Source organism: Rhinatrema bivittatum, chromosome 14 (assembly GCF_901001135.1).
Source record: "Rhinatrema bivittatum chromosome 14, aRhiBiv1.1, whole genome shotgun sequence".
Classification (NCBI taxonomy): domain Eukaryota; kingdom Metazoa; phylum Chordata; class Amphibia; order Gymnophiona; family Rhinatrematidae; genus Rhinatrema; species Rhinatrema bivittatum.
The window spans coordinates 2,470,684-2,492,347 of record NC_042628.1 but is presented as its reverse complement, the minus strand read 5'-3'; the positions used below and the strand labels follow the sequence as shown (position 1 = coordinate 2,492,347).

Sequence of the window (21,664 nt, the reverse complement as noted above, 5' to 3'; positions counted from 1 at the left end):
ACCGGAGGTCACAAATGCTTCGCCCCCATCCGAAAATGCACAACATCTGAATGGGAGGCCAATGGCTTTCTGTATACCTTACCTCGAAAAGAAGCTAATGTCGCTACCTGAACTTGTAGCAAGGCCCTTCTCCAATCCCTGCTGCAAAAAGGCCAGGATCTGAGCAATATTCACCCGCAATGGCCCTAACCCTTCATCCAAGCACAAGGACTGAAATACTGTCCACACTCAAACGTAAGCACCCCGGACTGCTGACAAAAAATTGTGGCTTCCTGAATCCTTCTGCCCCCCGACACTACTGAGCAGAACCCCAGTCAGCCCAAACACAGCCATAAGCATAATAAAAGGGGTACTTCCCTGCTGTTCCTGGCTGTAGGCGAGGGCAAGAAGGCTTCAGGCGGACAGAGGGAACCAGGGCCCCTGGCTTTCAGTCCCCTGGGTGCTGCGGGCTAAAGCAGGTTAGGGATCTCCAACCCCCTGAGGGATGGCCCATGACAATGCCTAACACCTCAGGGAGACTGTGAGGATCTTCTTCCTCCTATCTCATTTATTTTTGTCAGACTGCAGGTCTGCACCTCTACCATCTGCTGGAGACCGAGAAATACTGAGGGACTGCAGGTTTGCACCTCTACCATCTGCTGGAGACCGAGAAATACTGAGGGACTGCAGGTCTGCACCTCTACCATCTGCTGGAGACCGAGAAATAACTGAGGGACTGCAGGTCTGCACCTCTACCATCTGCTGGAGACCGAGAAATACTGAGGGACTGCAGGTCTGCACCTCTACCATCTGCTGGAGACCGAGAAATACTGAGGGACTACAGGTGGCACTCTCGTTATGTAGCAGTGCCGTCAAAGTTTTTTTCTCTGTCTCCATCTGCTGGTAGGGATGAGTAAAGCCACTTGTCTGGACTAATCTGTGGTATGCACAGGAACATCATAAGCTGATATCCCTCAGTTATCATATACTGCATCATACATTGGTAGCCTTCATTAATATTATGTCACATCATACCTTGATAACCCTCAGTTATATTATACTGCCTCATGCATTGATATCCCTCAGTTATACTACACAACATCATTGACTGATATCCCTCAGTTCTTTTATACCACATCATACCCTGATAATCCTCATATTATACACTGATAGCCCTATTCCCTTTCTCTCTCATTCCTCCTTCCAATCCAACTTGTGTCAGTTATGCCAAGTTACCCAGTTGCAGGAGGGAGTTTTTTTTTTGGCCAGCCCTGATTTTGAACTAGCATCCCAATGCAGTGTAGCATTTGTAGTTGCTAATTCTACCCATAATGCACCAGGACATTTATCAGAAATCTAGGACTGGCCTAAAATCTCTCTCTAGGAACTGGGTAACTTGGCAGCTCTGCAGGGAGTCGTCATCATGGCCTCTCATCTTGCTTTATCCCATCTTTCTTTCATCAGTGAAGCATAATGAATAGCACATTTTCTCCAATTACTACAGCGCCCTCCAGTGGCCGAGACAAGAATGCAGTTCTCTCATAACTACTTCGAATGCCAAACAAATAGCCCTCGTTTTGAGCCATTGGTTCTAATGTTCATTTCTGGACTGCGGCAAAAGCCCTCATGAAATATGGCTCTTTAAAAGATACATCTAAAGGATCTTGGTGTAGTAATGGTAAGGGACTTACTGGTTTATAATCTGGAAGCCACTCCCCAATGTTCAGGTTATTGATCTCAGAGGCTATCTTCTTCCGGTGTCCAGGCTTGGTTACTCCAATGGCTGTTAGATCCTAAGAGAGAGGGGATGAGCGTGAATCCTTGCAACAAACTCTGTTACAACACCTGGAGTACATAATCTGATCCAGGGGGGCCCCAAGAAGTGCACATTTAATACAGGCACGAAAACCCAACGGTTCGTGCTCCTAAATAAGTAGACGTGACACACAGAATCAACAATGGCATAAGTTCATGTCTCCGATTTGTGTTTCATACATTGTTAGCTTTAAACAAATAAATGAAACAGACACAGAACCAGAGCAGAGGGCTATGAGCCATGGCAGGCATGACATATGCCCAGGGAAGCAGGCTGGAGTTCAGCCTTGGGCTCTCCCTCACTCTAAGAGACAAGAACAAGACAAAGCAAGGCCCATTTACACAAGGGTTATCCATCCTGCACCCAACAGGAATCCTCTCTCATCAGGTCCCCCCCAATGAATCCCACCACAGCCCCACAGCACTCCCTGCAGCTTTCCCAGGAGATGAGCCGGCCAATGGCAAAAACCACAATAGGAAAAACTTGCCGATTCCAGTGAAAAATTGTTTAGCTAAAGAAAAACAGTACTGCTGAATACTGAAATCAAACATACATGAAGTGGTAACACCAGAAAATAAAACAAAATTAATCAATATTGAAAAACTAATTTAACAATTTAAACATTTACAGGCTAATTTTAAAATGAGTGCGCGTGTGTCCATACACACACGCATCAGCGCACGAGCGGACATAAGCTTGGATTGTTAATCATGTGCATGATTTCACATACACCAACCCTCGTAAGTATGCTCCTAATTTTAAAATGAGTGCGCGTGTGTCCATACACACACGCATTAGCGCACGAGCGGACATAAGCTTGCATTGTTAATCATGTGCATGATTTCACATACACCAACCCTCGTAAGTATGCTCCTAATTTTAAGAGGTTACTCAAGCACAGCTTGCAGCAGCGTCTTCCGTTGGACTTTGCCAGCTTTTGCGCACGTATGTAGGTGGATTTTCAAACACGTTCACACGAGGGACATTCCCACACGAGGGACATTTCCCAGTATAGACTGGCAACCTGGTGGACTACTTTACAACTAGTCCACCAGGTTGCCCAGTCAATATTGAGGTCTTCCAGACCCCTCTCTCCCTGTCACATAAGTCCAAAAAAGTGAGATCTGCAGGCTTTGCTCCTCATCAGGAGCAGCAGCAAAGCTGACACGCACTGCGACCTCCGGTTTTACCTGTGTAACTGCTGGCCCCGCCCCCAACTCTGCCCCCTTTTTTTTTTTTTTTTACTTGCACACACAAATAAATGCGCATAATTTTCAGCTTTTAAAAAAACACGTCACTCACACGGCCCAGATACTCGCGTATGTGGGCATTTTAGCGCAACACTTAAAATCAACTCCTTAATATATAAAGAATATTATTATATTTTATTAAATACATTTATAAACTACAAATATACAAAACAAACTTTACAAAGAAACCTAAAACTATTAATATTTAAGAATCATCCGCCCAAGTTATATGAAATCATTCCATGGGATATGATTCTTAAACATCAGTGGTTGTGGGTTTTCTCTGATGCTTCTGGTTTGAAGCTTGAATTTTTGGTCATACTTTGAGTTCACTTGAAGATTTGTCTGCTGTCCACTATCTGCAGCAGTTTTCCTGCTGGATGTATTTTCGTTATTTTGTACTGTAGTTTTATGTATCTTTTCTGCATTTGTTGTTTTCTGTTATTATTAGCTATGTAAAGTTGGCTTATTTTGTTTGTATGCTTGTAGTTTATCAATGTATTTAGCAAAATAAGTGATTTTTAAAAAAAATATATTAAATATTTATATTGCTTACATTTTTTCAATATTGATCAAGTTTGCTTTATTTTCTGGTGTATATTTGATTCCCAAGGATGGCTTTCCAAGGGCTCTGAAGTCACCTGAAAGTTACGCCGAGTACTGTTTTGACTACACTGCGCTCTCAGATGCCTGGAGCTTTGTCCCAGCTCAGCTGCTTCTCTGCTCCCTGTCGTGAGATACAGAGGCAGAGAAATGCAGCTCTGAGTTTCCATCTTTACTGGACATGGAGGGGCTGAATAGAAAGCCACAGACTGGGCCTTGGGGGCTGCAGTGGTCTCCTCACCTCGGGCGTCATGCGACTGATGGTGGGAATGTCATAGCCAGAGCTGATGAAGTTTGGCGCATAAAGCTGCAGCTGAAATTTGCAGAGCCACTGGAAGACAGCCTCGGAGCTCTGCGAGAGAGGAAGAGGAACCGGCTCAGTGTCCAGCACACACAACGCAACAGGCGGGTAGCATGGCCCAATGTTTACCTCCTCCCCAGCTCTAGCTTCAAAGGTTCTGTGCAGGAACCGAGTGTGTAAAGGAGTGACAGGAACACGGAAAGCAGAGCTGAGACATGCCATAGACACACATAAACACGCCACAAAGGTTATTGCTCAGAGTCACACAAACACACCAAAGACATCACTCAGACACACACAAATGTGCCACAGAAATTCCGGATGAGATGTGCGAGGAAGCAGAGGAATTAATGGCTCAGAGGAGAGAGGCTCCTAGCTGTGTCTGGGCAGGATGTGAGGCCTCGTGCAACTCTCCAAGTTCCTGCAGCCATCGCCACTGTCGACTCTCATCAGTAAGCTGGGACCCATATCCCACTTATCCCCCGACTAATTTCAGCAATGCAGGAGTAAAACTAATATTGTACAGCCTTCACTTACTGTGTTACTCTGTGCAACGCAGGATTAATACAGAGAAAGGCGTAAGTGAAGAATACAGAGAAGAGGATTAATACTACACCCAGCGGACAGAAAAAGAACGAGATTAATACTACAAGGCGATCGCAGGGTTAGTCTTGAGTCAGGCACCGGTCACTATTTGCGCTTGTTGTTGGTACTAGATTGGGGAGAGCCGCAAGCTCCCTGGAGCGCAAGAGTCAAATTCAAGCTAACACTGAGATGCTGCAGAAAGGGCTGCTGGGAAGGTAATTTTCACGAGGGACCGAGCTGCGTAAGCGTGGAATTAAGAGGCTGGATCCAGCGGGTTGAAAATAACCCAGACTGCGCAGCTAACGGGAGTCAAGTCCTACACATAGCAGCCATTCCCAGGAGCATGCCGACGCTTATTTCTAGACAGCCTTTCTGAACTTTAGCTACATGCAGATTACAGAGGAGAGAAATTCCCGCCACAAATCCCAGCCCTACACTGAGCAGGGAAAGCCATGCATCCGTTCTCTTTGAAAATCCCCTCCAGTTATTCAGACATAGAGAGATCCATGCAATCTGCCACTCTGCTGCTTTGTCTTATTATGTATGCATGAACTACAGCAAAGAAAAATGCAAAATATCTTCACCTAGAAAGGAAAAATCCACAGCAGAGACAGAAACTGGCACTTTCAGCGAGTCACAGCGCTCACCGGCGTCAGTAACTGGGATCTGGTAACAGAGCTATAGCAAAGCTGCTTACCTGTAACGGGGACTGCGTGGCTGCCCATGGAGAACATCTGTTACAGGTAAGCAACTTAGCTTTCTCCAAGGACAAGCAGACGGGATCAGCCACACTAGTGGGACCTGCCAAGCAGTGCCTTGCATGAGAATATTTGTCTTATTTTTATATCATTATTATTGTGTTAGAGCCTAGAGGGAAGGTTGAAGGAATGAATTAAATAAGCACTTGAGAACTTCTTAGCTGAAACCACTGCCTTGACTCGAAGCATTTTGTATGCAACGCGCAGTGAATGTGGGGACAGGAGAGCAGGTGGCAGATTACAGAGTATTCTCCGGCCAAAGAAGCCGTCCTGACTTGATGAGCCTTCATCTTACTTTGAAAAGGTTGTCTTGACTGATTATAACAATAAGAGAGAAAGCCAGGTGGAAAAGGTCCTTTTTGTGACCAAGAAGCCCAGTTTGACTGGGTTGTGAGGATTTTCTGAAGGGGCTGGCAACGCTGGATGATGGACGGGAAACGGAGAGACCACTTTTGGTAGAAAGTTAGGATGAGTTTTCAGAACTATTTTGTTGTGTAAAATTTGGGTAGGCCTAGTAATTTGCTTACTTTCTGGACAGATCTTTACTTACGGGTTTAAGATGGGTTAGGCCTTTCATGAACCTGACAGCTGTAGGCTGATGGGAGATAAGAAATTCTCCTACACTCCTCAAAGTGAATAAAATTGCTTTGTCCATCCAGCAAGGATTTACATCTGGGAGGCTGAGAGGGATCGGATGGAAGATGGTGAACTCGATGACAGAGAAGGTCATCACAACTGGGACCCTTCCTGTGAGTTTGATAATCCTATAGGAGGTCCATGAGGCTTAGGCTGTGACGGAGTCTCTGTCGTTTCTCATCTGCATTGCTATGACTGAGTTTCCAAATTACAGACCATTGGCTCCCAAATGAGAAGGTGGAGAATTTGTAAAACAGGCCAGGTTTTCCTCACAAAGGGATGATGCTCCTTTATAGGAGGAAGAACTAAGTCATTTAGGGACGCCAATGGGCATAGGTTGCTTGTATGGCTGAACTGCCCACATTGTGTCTCTTTGGCACTGACCGTTCTTTTCCAGCGCCATTGGATAACGTCACCCACTTTTGTGGCTCTCCCCCCAGACACAAGAAATAATTCTGTACTGCTCACGGGTAAGGCCAGTGGTGGAGCACTGTGTCCACCTGGGGAGCGGCAGGAATGACCTGTGTAGGGGGGACGACATGACAGCATTTCCAAAGGCACAGAGTGGGGGCTACCAAGAGGATCCTGGTGACTTGTTCTCCCTTCCCACTCGAGCGACTTTCTCATAATCATTAGGAACAGCTGCATAGTGAGGTCAGCAGGCACTATCAGGGCAGGGCAGAACATAGACCTATGTTTGGGGCTCAGACAGAGGTTTTCCTGGGTGCTGCTCCTACCTTGCCTTCTGAATGCGGCTCTTTCTTTATCTGTTCACCTGAGGACTGCTCCGTGTAGGGGCAGCTGACGACATTCTGTGGCCTCGGAGACCCTGCTCCAGCATAAAGAAAAGAAACAGGGAGATTAAAAAGACACACGTCATCCTGTGCTGCGGAGGTCTGACCTAGGACCATGCTCTTACATTTTCAACATTTTAAATAACGCTCTACTGTCCAATCCAGCCAATGTGGGGAAAGCCCCAAGCAACGGCCAGTGAGGGAGTCCTGGCGGGCGGTCCCCCGCCAAGCATGGGAACTGCACTCACCAGCAGCCCCAACACGGTCATTACTTGTACTGGCCAAAGGGCTTAGCGAGAAGGCGGAGGCTTTGAGGAGGAGCAGGAGCTGAGCCGAGCTGGCTGAACTCACACTCCCCTCACACACACTTCATGCTTCGTGATGCAGTCTGAGTCTCCAGGTATCACAGCAGAAGCAGCGAGTGGTGCTGCTTCCAGCAGAGACACCACCCCAAGACGTTACTGCGCTGCAAGATTGTATTTTTTTATACTAAATGCTTAAGTCTGAGGATGACCATGCTCTCTGTGTCTTCCTGCCCTCTGCTGCTGTGTGAGCTGCACTGAGCTTTCCTGCCAGCAGCAACCTTTTTGAAATGGCAGGAGGGGAAGAGCTGGATTTCTCCAGCCTCAGCCCCTTCCCTCCTGAGGGGAGCGGCTGGACGGACAGGAAGCAGAGGGCCAGCCCTGTATGTGCACAAACTATTAACCATTCTGTGCCTTGCAATTTTAATTACTGTTATTAACACCATTCTGTATTTTTTCTTCTTTTAACCACTTTATATCTTACTTACAAGTTTTGTCATGATAATAAAGTTTCCTGAATTTAAATCTGAGAGGGGTGGGAGGGGGGAAGAGAGAGAGAGAGACGCAGCAGTGGTGTTTCTCTAGCTTTCCACCTCCTTCCCTCTCTGGTGCTGGTGGCAGAAGAGGCTCCAGCAGAGATTCCAGGGAAAAGTGGGAAGGGCAAGGATCCTGCAGGGCTACCTTGCAACTGGCTGCAGTTGCCCCACGTTTCCCTGCTCCCCTAAAGATGGCCTTGCATCTCTTTCTAAAAAGAGCCACTGCCTGCCAGCATCTGTTTTCTGTTTCATCCAGGAAGAGACGTGCTGCAGATGCCCAGGGAATAAGGTGCATGTGTGCTAAGCTTCTTACTGCTGCCTTTGTGCACATTTTTACTGTGCTAAAATTACTCCCAACGTAGGATTTTAGCACACCCAAAATATGAATTTTAGCACATTTTGCATGCTAATGCATGGAAATGAACTACATTATCTTTTCTTACACGCTTTTATATTTATATTGTCTCTTTGTTTTATCATCTTTATTTGTGCTCTGTTGTTATGTCATCCGTGGTTTTATGTTAAATAATTATTTTATTGTACACCTTTTATTTCTGGAAAAAAGTCTATTAAATCAAAATTACAAATATCATTAGTTGAAATGCAGGAAAGTGTGCTAAAATCAGCCCACTTCTTTACTCCATTTCCTAATGAATATGCATGAAATAGATTTGCATAAAACAGAAGCAGTGTGCATGCAAATCTCTCTCATGCACATTCTTTAGGGTCCTCGAACTGCCTATCCCTGCTCTAAGGTGAAGTAAAGTTTTAAGTTTAATTTACTTCTATGGGAAGTACATGGAAGTTACAAATAAGTAGCCATCCAATGACCTGGTTTTCAGGGCCTGGCCCCAGGGCTCTGACTCCGGGAACCCTGCAGCTGGGGTGGGTTTGTGAGTGGATGGAGCAGAGGGTCCTGGGCTGGTGCGAGTTAAACTTAACTTCCTCTAACCACTGACATTAAAAAAAAACAGTAGTAAAGTTACTGCACGTTTAAACTTTACTAGCGTTTTATTACATCGGTCTTGGGAAGCGATCTTGCACTGCCAGGCTCCAGCCATATGTATGGACACTGGATAATGGACAGATGAGTGGATGCAATGGATGGTAGACCCAGACTCTTCCACACAAACTCTCTCTGTACGTTTACCCTTCTCTGAGAGCTCCCTGAACCTTTTTAGATTTAACAGGCCGGAGCCAGGAACCTCCTCTTAAACGGTATATGCTGAAGTGGTCATCAAAGCCAAGAGATGACCAGTTTTGGTGAAGAAGCAATCTTTTATTATCCTGGTTTTGTTTCTTTGGCTGGGGATCTGTTTAAATGCTTCTTTAGAAATCACTGGATGTGTTTTTCTCAGCACCGAAGATTGCTGATCTCTGAAGAATTAATAGAAGCTTCTTTCATAGGAGCACAGTGGTGCCGTGCCTTGATATTCCAGCGACTGGTAAAAGCTCACGAGCGAGATAGAAATGCACAGCAGCGTTTGCAGCTCTCTGCACCCTCGCAGGGTTCCTGAGGGACACACCTACAGGCGCATCCAAGCTTTTCCCAGTTTCATCTTCAATGACAGCTCCTCGGGCAGGTGGCTTCTGAGAGAGGACCATTGCCAGCAGCTGAAACAAAACAAAATGAACAGGGGGAGGGGAGAAGAAAAAGGAAAGGAAAGAATGATTCTCCTCTGAATTTTCTACGTTCATGCTTGTAATGGAGCTAAGGTACTAGCTTCTCTAGGGGTGCCTGAACCATACATGCTAAGAGCAGAAAACTCATGGCAGCGACAAAGGGGAGCTCTTAACTCTTCATTGCAGTGCACTGGTAACATGGAAACTGAGAGGCTCTCTTTTTGGGATCCAACTGTTGCCATTTTTTCACTTTTTCCTCTTCCGATTTCTGACTCGAATACATGCAATTCTCTCTTAATTAAATCTCACTCTTGAAACTTTCAAAATGTTTGAAACTGCTGGATGGATGTTTAAGAGAGGTTGGCCAAACTCAACTCTTTGCACTCCTGGAAGCGATCTCAGGGTATGAGGAGCTTCCTCTGCTAACTGCAGGCTGCAATAAGGTATTAGGGTGTTAGGAAGCCAGAGACTGGAATAAGATATCTATATGTGAGGAGCTCCTTCTAGTGGCCAAATATTGGAACGGCATATCAGTGTGTAAGGAATGTCCTCTAGAGAATGCAGATTGGAACAGGATCTCAGAGTATGAGGAGATCTCTTTATATAGATGAGGCTAGAGTAGGATTTCAGTGTGTAAGAAGAAACCACCTCTAGTGACTGGAGACTACTAAAGCATATTGATGTAGGAAGAGCCCCCTCTAGTGACTGGAGGCTAGAATAGGATCTCAGATTGTGATGAGCTGCCTCTAGTGACCAGAGGCTGGAACAGGATAAAGTTGTGTGATGAGCTTCCTGTAAAGACTAGAGGATGAAATAGGATGTCATTGTGTGAGGAGCCTCCTCTTGTGCCTGCATGCTGGAATAGGATCTCATTAGTGGTAGCAGTGAAAATTTATGGGCTTATGGAGCTCCTGTTACAAAGTGAGAGTTTACCAAGTCTTTTCTGGTTCACTATGAAAATCTTGTGATTTTATATGAAGTATGTCAATGTGATTTGCAAATATGATATAACCCCTTTAGTGGCATTAAATGAGCAAATGCATGAATATTTGGGATACATATGGGTAACACAAACATTAAGTAAAACGTTCAGTTTATGTGAATTATATGGCAATGTTTTATCTGATGCTTGTGTAGAGAAAGTTCGAGAGCACTGAATTGTCTACACAACCTTGTCCTTTTTTGTGTACTTGTGCTTTTGTAACTCTGAGAAGTGTGTTCTCTCACATTGCACTTTCTGAACGTGAAGCTTTCAAACTGGAACGCTTTCGCCAGCTGGGTGCTAATGGTTTAGGTTAAGTCACTTTAGAAAGTGCAGTAAGATGCCTGCTATCTTCAGAGAACTCGAAGTTTAACCCCTAGACTGATCAGAAAGCTGCAGAAGATCAGAACTGCTTACAGGGTGGTCTCTCAATTATTAACAGTAGATGACACAGAGATAACTAAGGAGAGAGAGAAGAGAGAAGTAAACAGGCAGAAAGACTGAAGGGAGAGAGAAAAGCAGAAAAGAAAGTGAGAGAAAGAAAAAGAAAAAAATCCTCTAGTATTAACGTACTGAACATTGAGTCAAAGATCTTCTATTCATTAAGATCAACTATCCCAGAACAGAAAGCAGGTAACATAATATACCTCAAGCAGTGCATTTGGGTTAGAATTATTAACATATTAGTCCTATAAATAATTCTTATTTTTATCATATTAGTACAATATATTATAACTAAATTAGCAAATTATTATTATTACACAATTTCCCTGGCAGTGTTTTAAGCTGTAAGTTAAGGCTGAGGAAAAGGTGGATATGGGAGGGTGCAGATCGGACACTGAAGCAGTGAAAGGACCACCCTCGGGGAAGTGCTAGGTGGAATGCATCTTATCCCATTACTAGAGCACATGCAGGCAGAAAGGGGTGAGAACAGCAAATTATATTACAGCAGCTGCACAGATAGGATAAGGCATTTACTATCAGGGGTCAGGGAGCACATGTATTATGGATGTGCATCCCAAGAAAAGCGAGTGGGCCAGAACTGGTGAGAAGTGGTAGGGAATGGAACTGGGAGTCAGGAGAACTGGGATGAATGGAGTCTAGTCTTGCTTCCAACACTGAGTACTTAATCTCCCTCTCTTCCAGTCTCAACCAGTATTAGATAAAGCCTGGTCGTCCCATGACTTCTGTGGTACTGCACACCTGCTTACTATCACAGAAAAATTCTCTTCTGAGCAATGAGGGGGAAAGTGAGTTTGCCAGCATCATACAGAGCCAGTGATGGTGCTGGGCTTCCTGACTTCCAGAGCCCTTCCCTAACCATGAACTCACCTCGCCACCCAACATCTTATGGATTATTGATGCAATTATACCTTGACCCCTTCTGAACCAGCATGTATGGCATGGGCACTTCCACCAGCAGTCTGACTGCCCCCTGAGCTCCGGATGCTGCCTACACTTCCCGTGCTTCCAAAGCTGTAGCGTTCTCCACCTGCCACACAAGCAAGAAGAGGAAGGAGACAAAAGCTTGCATTAGCTTTCAGAAATCAGCCCGGTCCTCAGGTTCATCTGACCCACTAAGCTTCAGCAGATATAACAGCATAAATCCAGATGCTGATGATCGGAACAAAGAATTCTAGTTCTAACAGTTACTGAAACCCATCACCGAAGTCCATGAAAAAATAGCGTCAACCCTAGTTTAGATGTACAGAATGTGCAGGGTATCCAGGTAAAATAGAGGGAGAATAGGATCCTGAACAACTCACAGGGTGATCTCCTAATGAGCATTCCCACTACACTCTGTATTTTGGAAATCAGCTTCCTTTTTTCTTGTCTGTAAAGATATAATCAGACAGTTAAACACGGTTCTGCCTTTGTCTGTTTGTGGGATACGCTGGAGTTGTGTCTTCTCTCTCTGGTAGAATTCCTTACCCCTTTCATTCTCCTGCACTGTTTTTGCTCAGGAGAAATTATGATTTTCTTTTTTTAATAAATTTCTCTGCTCTTTGTTAATGCTCTTATAATTCTTCACTTCTTTGCTATTTCTTTACAAATTCTCTCTTGGAATATGTATCGAAAATATATTAAAAATAAAATATAAAAAACCAGAAAGAAGGGAAGATTGGTAGAAGGGGCAAAGGTGTCCAATGAGATTCAAACTAGACAGAAGCTTTTGGTTCTTCTGAGACAAAGTGATGGCCAGGTTTGAGTACGTGACAGAAAATACAGAACAGCCAGATGTTTTCCAGTTGGATTCAGTCAGAGAGTGCTGGGAAAATACAGCATATTCCTTCTTATGTTCAGTACCATTGGCACCAGGAGCAACAGTACAGCCAGCTGTTCACCTCTTGGATTCCATACCATGGGCACCAGGAGAGATGACCAGCCAGATGTTTGCCTGTTATAGTCAGTGCCATGGGTGCCAAGAGAGACAGTACAGCCAGATGTTTGCCTGTGACAGCTAGTCCCATGGATGCCAGGAGAGATATATAGCCAGATGTTTTCCTGTTATAGTCAGGGCCATGGGCACGAGGAGAAACAGTTTAGCCAGATGTTCACTTCTTGGATTCCTTACCATGGGCACCAGGAGAGATGCACAGCCAGTTGTTTGCTTGTTATAGTCAGTGCCATAGGCACGAGGAGAAACAGTTTAGCCAGATGTTCACTTCTTGGATTCCTTACCATGGGCACCAGGGAGAGATGCACAGCCAGATGTTTTCCTGTTATAGTCAGGGCCATGGGCACGAGGAGAAACAGTTTAGCCAGATGTTCACTTCTTGGATTCCTTACCATGGGCACCAGGAGAGATGCACAGCCAGATGTTTTCCTGTTATAGTCAGGGCCATGGGCACGAGGAGAAACAGTTTAGCCAGATGTTCACTTCTTGGATTCCTTACCATGGGCACCAGGAGAGATGCACAGCCAGATGTTTTCCTGTTATAGTCAGGGCCATGGGCACGAGGAGAAACAGTTTAGCAGATGTTCACTTCTTGGATTCCTTACCATGGGCACCAGGAGATGCACAGCCAGATGTTTTCCTGTTATAGTCAGGGCCATGGGCACGAGGAGAAACAGTTTAGCCAGATGTTCACTTCTTGGATTCCTTACCATGGGCACCAGGAGAGATGCATAGCCAGATGTTTGCCTGTTATAGTCTGTGATGAGACGCCAATGTTTGTTTTTGGGGATCAGTGCAGTAGTTGGCAGGGAAGACGCTTGCTGTTAAGATTTAGTGCTAAAGCGCTGGCAGTCTCTGACATCACATTTCTCTGTAGGGAACGAGACCATTGGCATTACATAATGACTGCAGTTACAGTAAGGACAAGTTGAGAGAAGCTAGGACTGCTAATGTCCCATTTCATGCAGAGGAGCAGCCTCTTCAGACAGGTTTCACAGGTTGGTATCTTCCTTTTTAGCAAACACTGAGATCTGCTTTCACAATATGATGCCCTCATTTGGATAGGAATGCTCCTCCTGGGACTGGAGCAGAACCATCACCCACAAAAAACAAACAGAAAGTTTCCAGTCTAAGGATCAGTGCCTTTGTATTTATTTGCATGCCCCTGGATACATTTATCGAATGACGGTATGATGTGCTAGTTTGCTTTCTAATCCAGCACAAGCAGCAGCAGGAATCTGAATGGATGGACAAATATTACTGTCAAAGTGGATATGAAAACCTAACCATAGCTTTGCTGATTTTACTTACAAGATGGAAACAAACACTTTGGTTGGGACAGAAAAGAGACCTGATAACTCTTGTGCATATTACACTAAATAATATATAACTATGCTCACAGGTACATCTGGTATATCCATGCATATGTCAGACATATGAAGAAGTGAAACTGATGATGTAACACAGTGGGGTTGTGATCACATGATCTGATGACTACGCTGGACAGCAAATGCTACAAATCACCAGAAAGGTCCCTTCGTCCAATAGCGCCAATATTACTATTTGCTATAATAAGTATTGTAAATGGGATTTTGCATGTGTGAATGGGCGTGAGAGCAGCGTAGACACCCATCTTTACTACATTAGACTCCCTGAGACACATGTGGTTCACAATCTAAATTACTAATCCAGCAATAGACTAAGCAAACTCCCTCGTGCTTTCTGCCCCACAGAACAGGAACAGCACGGGCACGATCAGTGCAAGCATCACACACACACACATGCACACAGCCCCACCACAGGACAGGTACAGCACAAGTAGCAGCAGTGCAAGCTTCACTCACACACACACACACACACACACACACACCCACACACACGCCTCCCCACTATAGGACAGGTACAGCACAGGTAGCAGCAGTGCAAGCTTCACACACACATGCACACAGCCCTACCACAGGACAGGTATATCACAAGCAGCAGCAGTGCAACCTTCACACACACACACACACACACACACACTGCCCCACCCACAGAACAGGTAAAGAAGAACATAAGATTTGCATTACTGGATTAGACCAGAGGTTCATCAAGCCCAGTATCCTGTTTCTAACAGTGGCCAATCCAGATCACAAATACCTGGCAGGATCACAATGGCTAGGCAGATTTCAAGTTGCTTATCCCAAGAATAAGCAGTGGATTTCTGCACTCTAACTTAATAATGGTTAATGTACTTTTCCTCCAGGAACTTGTCCAAACTTTTTTTTAAATGCAGCTACACTAATAGCTTTCACCACATCCTCTGGCAAAGAATTGCAGAGCTTAATTATGCGTTAAGTAAAAAAAAAAAAATTTTGCTCTTATTAGTTTTAAATGTATTACCCAGTAACTTCATTGTGTGTCCCCTGGTCTTTGTACTTTTCAAAAGAGTAAACAATCGATTAACATTTGCTCGTTCCATTCCACTCATTATTTTATAGCCCTCTATCATATTTCCCCTCAGCCGTCTCTTCTCCAAGCTGAAGAGTCCTAACCTCTTTAGCATTTCCTCATAGGGGAGCTGTTCCATCCCCTTTATCATCTTGGTCGCCCTTCTCTGCACCTTTTCTAATTCTGTTATATCTTTTTTGAGATGTGGTGACCAGAACTGCACACAATACTCGAGATGAGGTTGCACCATGGAGGATACAGAGGCATTGTGATATTATCAGTTTTATTCTCCATTCCTTTACTGATAATCCCCAGCTTTCTATTTGCTTTCTTGGCTGCTGCCGCACACTGAGCTGAGGATTTCACTGCATTATCAATGCTGACACCTGGATCCTTTTCCTGAGTGGTGACTCCCAATGTGGAACCTCACATTGTGCAGCTATAATTTGGGTTTCTCTTCCCTAAGTGCATCACTTTGCACTTGTGCACATTACATTTCGTTTTCCATTTGGATGCCCAGTCTCCCAGTGTTGCAAGATCCTCTCACAATTTCTCACAATCCTCTTGCGATTTGTCAGCTTTCTGTGACATCTGCAAATTTGATCAGCTCACTTGTGGTTCCCATTTCCAGGTCGATTATAAATATATTAAAAAGCATCATTCCTAGAACAGATCCCTGGGGGACTCCACTATTCACCTTTCTCCATTGGGAAAATTTACCATTTAGCCCTACTCTCTGTTTTCTATCTTTTAACCAGTTGGCAATCCACAATAGGACACTGCCCCCTATCCCATGACTTTTTAATTTCCTAAGAAGTCTCTCGTGATTGTCTTTGTCAGATGCTTACAAGAAACCCAGAAACACTATATCGACCGGCTCACCTTTATCCACGTTTATGTATGCCTTCAAAAAAATGTAGCAAATTAGTGCGGCAAGACTTCCCTTGGCTAAACCCATGTTGGCTTTGTCCCATTAAACTAGGCTTATCTATATGTTCAGCAATTTTGTTCTTTATGATAGTTTCTACTCTTTTGCCTGGCACAGACATCAGACTCACTGGTCTGTAGTTTCTTGGATCAGTCCTTGATCCCTTTTTAAAAATTGGTGTTACACTGGCAACCCTCCAGTCTTCAGGTACCATAGATGATGTTACTGATAGTTTACAAATTTCCCATAGCAGGTCCGCAATTTCATTTCCCAGTTCTTTCAGCACTTTGGGATGTATACCATCTGGTCCAGGTGATTTGCTACTCTTTAGTTTGTCAATTTGCCCTAGTATGGCTTCCAGGTTCACTGATTTGTTTCAGCTCTTCTAAATCATCAACTTTGAATATAATTTCTGGCATGGCTATATCTCTTACATCTTCCTCAATGAATACTAAAGCAAAAATTATTTTAGTCTCTCTGGTATGGAATTGTCATGCCTAAGTGCCTCTTTTAACCTTGATCATCTAATGGTCCAACTGACTCCCTTGCAGGATTTTTACCTCGAATGTACCTGAAAACGTTTATGAGTGTTTTGCTTCTATGGCAAGTTACTTTTTAAATTCTCTCTTAGACTTCCTTATCAATGTTTTGCATCTGACTTGCCAGTGCTGCTTATGCTGTTTCCTGTTTTTTTCATTTGATCCCTTTTCCATTTCTTGGAAGATGTTCTTTTAGATATTGTAGCCTCTCTCATCTCACCTTTCAGCCATGCCAGTAGTCATTTAGCCTTCCTTCCACCTTTTCTAATGCATGGAATACATCTGCTCTGGGCTTCCAAGATGGAATTGCCAAACACCGTCCATGCCTGAGCTAAACTCTTAACCTTTGCAGCTGCTCCTTTCAGTTTTTCCCTAACCATTTTCTTCATTTTAGCATAGGCACTTTTTTGAAAGTTAAATGCTGTCGCAGTAGATTTCTCTTTTGCCCTCCCTCTATTTATTATGCCAAATTTGATCATGTTGTGATCACTATTGCCAAGTGGCTCTAACACTGTTACCTCTCGCACCAAATCCTTTGCTCCTCTAAGGACTGGGTCTAAAGTAGTTTCCCCTCTTGTTGGTTCTTGTCCAGCTGCTCCATTTATTTAATCTGGGAACGTTACCTCTCCAGCATGTCCTGATGTGACGTTCACCTCGTCAGTACTGGGATTATTGAAATCTCCCATTATTACTCTGCTGCTGAGTTTGTTCACTTCCCTAATTTATTTTAGCATTTCGTTCTCTGTTAGTTCATTCTGGCCAGGTGGACAGTAATACACTTTCACTACTTTTTATTCCCTTGTTCACCTGGAATTTCTATCCATAAAGATTCAACATTGCATTTTGTTTCCTGCAGAGCTTTTATCCTGTTTGACTCAATGCTCTGTAACATACAGTGCCACCCCTCCCACAATTTGATCCATCCTGTCATTTAAATCTCATTTTTACCCTGGTATCACAGAGTCCCATTGGTTATCCTCCTTCCACCAGTTATATCTCCCTCTTCATCCAGTGCTATGCACTCTAACTCTCCCATCTTATTTTTTTAGACTTCTAGATTTGCATGCAGACATTTCAAAGTATGTTTCTTGTTTGTGTTAACAACCTCCTCATTACTTGATGGGGTAATTTAGAATCTTTCTGCAGTTTACTTACAGACACCAGGTCCCTTTTGGCATTTATTGCAGCCTCTCTACTGGGATGCCCTGATTTCCCTGTTCTCTTCGTATCCTTCAAAGATGCATCATTCTGAACCATGCGCTGCTGAGCGACTGTCAGCTTTCCCCATCATCTAGTTTAGAAGCTGCGCTATCTCCTCTTTAAAGGTTAGTGCCTGCAGCCTGGTCCCACTTAGGTTATGGTGGGGCCCATCCTTTTGGAAAAGGCCACCCCTTTACCCAAAAGTTTCCCAGTTCCTTACACACCTAAAACCCTCTTCCCTGCACCATTGTCTCATCTGCACATTGAGACTCTGGAGCTCTTACTGACTCTGGGGACCTGCACATGGAACAGGGAGCATTTCTGAATGCTAGGTTCTGAATTTCAGCTTTCTACCTAAAACCCTAAATTTGGCTTCAATAACCTCCCTCCTGAAGTAACCAACAGCAGTGCACACTTCCCACCTTGCCACACACATACTGCCCACCACAGGACAGGCAAAGCACAAGTAACAGCAATGCAACCTACCTATCTACACACACACATTGCACCACCACAGGACAGGCACGTACAGCCCAGGCGGCAGCAGTGCGAGCTTCACACTTACACACATACTGCCCCAGCTTAGGACAGGTACAGCCCAGGCGGCAGCAGTGCCAGCTTCACACTTACACACATACTGCCCCAGCTTAGGACAGGTACAGCCCAGGCGGCAGCAGTGCCAGCTTCACACTTACACACATACTGCCCCAGCACAGCTAAAAGGTTACAGTGACAGGGAAGGTGTGACTCCACGTTCATCCAGTCTTTGGCTTCTGTGATGTACACGAAACCAGCCAGCAGGACACTTCACACAGCCTTGGATGGCTTCAGTTGTTGCCTCGTATTAGGGTGAGTCTCTGTGCTTTTAACGAGAAACCTTTTTTTCTGGCTTATTTATTTTCTAAAAATCTGATGAGAAGCTGTATTAGAGCCACACTGCACTGATAGACTAATGTGAGCTAGAACTGCATGCACAGTGCGGAAGAGAGCGGGAATCATTCAGGTCAGTGAGCCTTCGGGGAGCAGCAGGATCCTCCTCACCCCTGCTCAATCATGGTTTGCTCTAAGACTTCCAGCGTGAGAAGCTCCCTTCACACATTCGGGCCGATACAATAGGGACCCGCTAAACAAAGTGCATCCGTTTTTGGTGCCCGCCCTTTCAACGCGCACACAGCCCCCGCTCCTGGGCAGCTGAGGAGTCGTGCTACAAGGAGGTGCTAGGGACGACAGCGTGGCGCAGGAGAGGTGGCTGTCAGCGGCTTAGAAAAACGGAGGCTCAATTTTACGAGTAAGCTGAGCGTAGCCAGGGCTTAGGAAAAAAGGACGCTCATGAAACTGAGCTAAGCTGACCCGCTGGCACACTTCTCTTTTTTTATCTTTGGTTCCTGTAACTTAATATCGCCACAGTATTAAGTCAGAGGATGTACAGAAAAGCGTTGAGTTCTGAGCGTAAAATGTGCGGATCAGGGGCACTTGTTTTTTTATTTATTTTTTTTACAGTATCTGGGAAAATGACTCATCAATATGCATTTGCCTGTGATGAGCGCTATTCGTTTCAGGGGGGTCTTTGGATGAGTGTTATGGACAAGTACAAGGGGTTAGGGACGCTCATTCAAAATGCACATCCAAGCTGGGTTAAACGGTGAGCTCAGTATCAGCCTGAAAGGGCTTTCTGGTTCTCTCTCTCTGCTAAAACTGAGTTTGTAGTATTTTCTTCAGAGTTGGCAAAATAACAATGAACCGAGAAAACTAAAACCAGGTGTCTGAAAATAATGCTTTGCAGCATCTCAAGCATTGTTTCTTGTGCATAATACATGGGGATTATCTCTGCCCAGAGTGGCATTAAACGTCTGTCACCTTCAGTGTGCAAGAAGTCACTAGATAAGAAACACACAGAGTTCTAGCTGAAGCCTTCATTCTGGGGCTACTACCTACTAACCAATGTTCTGGGGGGGGGGGAGAGAGATTTGAATCTGAAATAGTATATGGGACATTCATTGCATGGATGATTTAAGCAGGATCAGGCATCATTCCTGGATAAATCCTATATCGAATGGTACAATATTTCATAATCTATCAGTATGACAAGTTTAAAAATGTCAATCAAGTACACCACTGAGTCATCAGCTTCTGGGCTTTATCAACAGGTGGTCCTTAAGATGTACATGTCACATCCAGTATATGCAGCATGTGTGCTGGGAAATCATTTAGGATGTCACATCCAGTATATGCAGCATGTGTGCTGGGAAATCATTTAGGATGTCACATCCAGTATATGCAGCATGTGTGCTGGGAAATCATTTAGGATGTCACATCCAGTATATGCAGCATGTGTGCTGGGAAATCATTTAGGATGTCACATCCAGTATATGCAGCATGTGTGCTGGGAAATCATTTAGGATGTCACATCCAGTATATGCAGCATGTGTGCTGGGAAATCATTTAGGATGTCACATCCAGTATATGTAGCTTGTGTGCTGGGAAATCATTTAGGATGTCACATCCAGTATATGCAGCATGTGTGCTGGGAAATCATTTAGGATGTCACATCCAGTATATGCAGCCACCAGTAGCCATCAGCCATTGCTCTATTTTACAGACACAATAGGGTTGAATTAGTAAAAGTTTTAAAGCTGTACTATTCCAGCCCTTTTGTGGGTCCGATAATATGCGTGAGCACTGTATTGTAGTGTTTTGTCTCTGGGAAGGCGTTGGTGATGGCTATGGTAGGGGATTAGCTCCATTCTGCCAGTCACAGGCAAACTTACCACCTTCCTCCTTAGCCATACCTGCATACGGTTTCCGAAGCACCCAGATCTCTTCAGCAGGAGCGATACTGGTGGTGGAGACTTGTGCTGGAGAGAGATGAGAAGGACTTGAGTCTGAGCCTCGGGACCCTTTAGGAGAAACAAAGAGAGACAAGCTGAGTGCAAACGTGGAACAGCGACAGGACTGCCACCCCTGCCCCTACCCAGAGCTCTGGCAATCGTTTCCTCAAGAATCACAGAAGCCAATCCCACATGCTCACGCTTTTTTAGGCAGCAGAGGTGTTACAGAAGGAGCAAGTGCAACCAGAACCTTTATGGAGCTGTGTAAGGGAAGGTGAAGCCTGAAAATGACCTTGAACCTTCAGCCCTGACCTCATGGCACCTTGTGCATATAGGGTCACATTTTCAAGACTCTGCAGGCACCGATTTGCTCCTGCATTTTCTCAGGGTACATTTTCCAGCCAAAACAATGCAGATGGTTCTGAAAATGTGAAACTCTGCACATTTTTGCTTCTCCCGGTCTAACCCTGCCCCCAGGAATATAATCAGGTAAATTCAGGCATCTTGTGGGCAGTATTCAAAGAGGCCTTTTACCCAGGTATATAAATTAACTAAAACCTTGGCTCTGTGTGATCACTTCCTGCTGCTGTCACACACACCTGATGTCCTTGTGATTGCTTCCTGTTGAATTATCCTAAGTCTGAAAGTTATGAGCAGCAGAGCCATTCATCAAGGCCAGGGTTGAAGCCTTGACAATTGTTACTCGTGTTAATTCGAACTGGTTTTTTTTTTTGGTTTTTTTTAGTCTGCTCTTTGCTTTGCAGAGTCTGCTTCGGTATTGCCACCTTCCCCTTATGTTCCCTGCAATACAGGGGTGGGGGCTGGATTCAGGAGAAGATTGGCTGTGCTCCAGGCTCATTCCCTCCACTTCTCTTCCCTGCAGGCTGCCTGGAGGGGAGGGACACAAACAAAAAATGATTACATAGGAACACTCCATCAAAGGACCCAATATCCAAACCCTACAAAGCCTTGCTGCAAGACAAATGATCAAGAACCTTCACACAGGGCCGGTCCAGTGGTTTAGTGACAGATCTGTGCACCACCACGCAGAAGGTCCCCGCTCCCTGGGTCGGCTGTGGCTGGGAATGCTGAGGACGCAGCAGTCACGGCCCCTGGAATGGAGGAGGTCTTGGGTAATCACGCAACGTCAACACCTGGGCCCGTGACTGCAGAGTT

At 44.8% G+C, this 21,664-nt stretch overlaps 1 protein-coding gene across 6 annotated transcripts in view; it reads right to left on the bottom strand.

Moving 5' to 3' along the window:
- LOC115075660 (caskin-1-like) overlaps positions 1 to 21,664 on the bottom strand; it is a 177,969-nt gene that overhangs the window by 13,361 nt on the left and 142,944 nt on the right. For 5 of the 6 annotated variants that reach the window (XR_003852568.1, XM_029576237.1, XM_029576240.1 and 2 more), the window contains 6 exons: positions 20,450 to 20,557; positions 11,539 to 11,657; positions 9,087 to 9,174; positions 6,666 to 6,757; positions 3,890 to 4,000; positions 1,671 to 1,772 (listed from right to left, as the gene is read on the bottom strand). Coding sequence is in view for 5 of the 6 variants with exons in the window: in XM_029576237.1 (XP_029432097.1) it covers positions 1,671 to 1,772; positions 3,890 to 4,000; positions 6,666 to 6,757; positions 9,087 to 9,174; positions 11,539 to 11,657; positions 20,450 to 20,557 (620 nt within the window). In the remaining variant the exon portion in view is untranslated. The remainder of the gene's footprint in view (positions 1 to 1,670; positions 1,773 to 3,889; positions 4,001 to 6,665; positions 6,758 to 9,086; positions 9,175 to 11,538; positions 11,658 to 20,449; positions 20,558 to 21,664) is intronic. The other variant, XM_029576238.1, reaches the window with a different exon arrangement.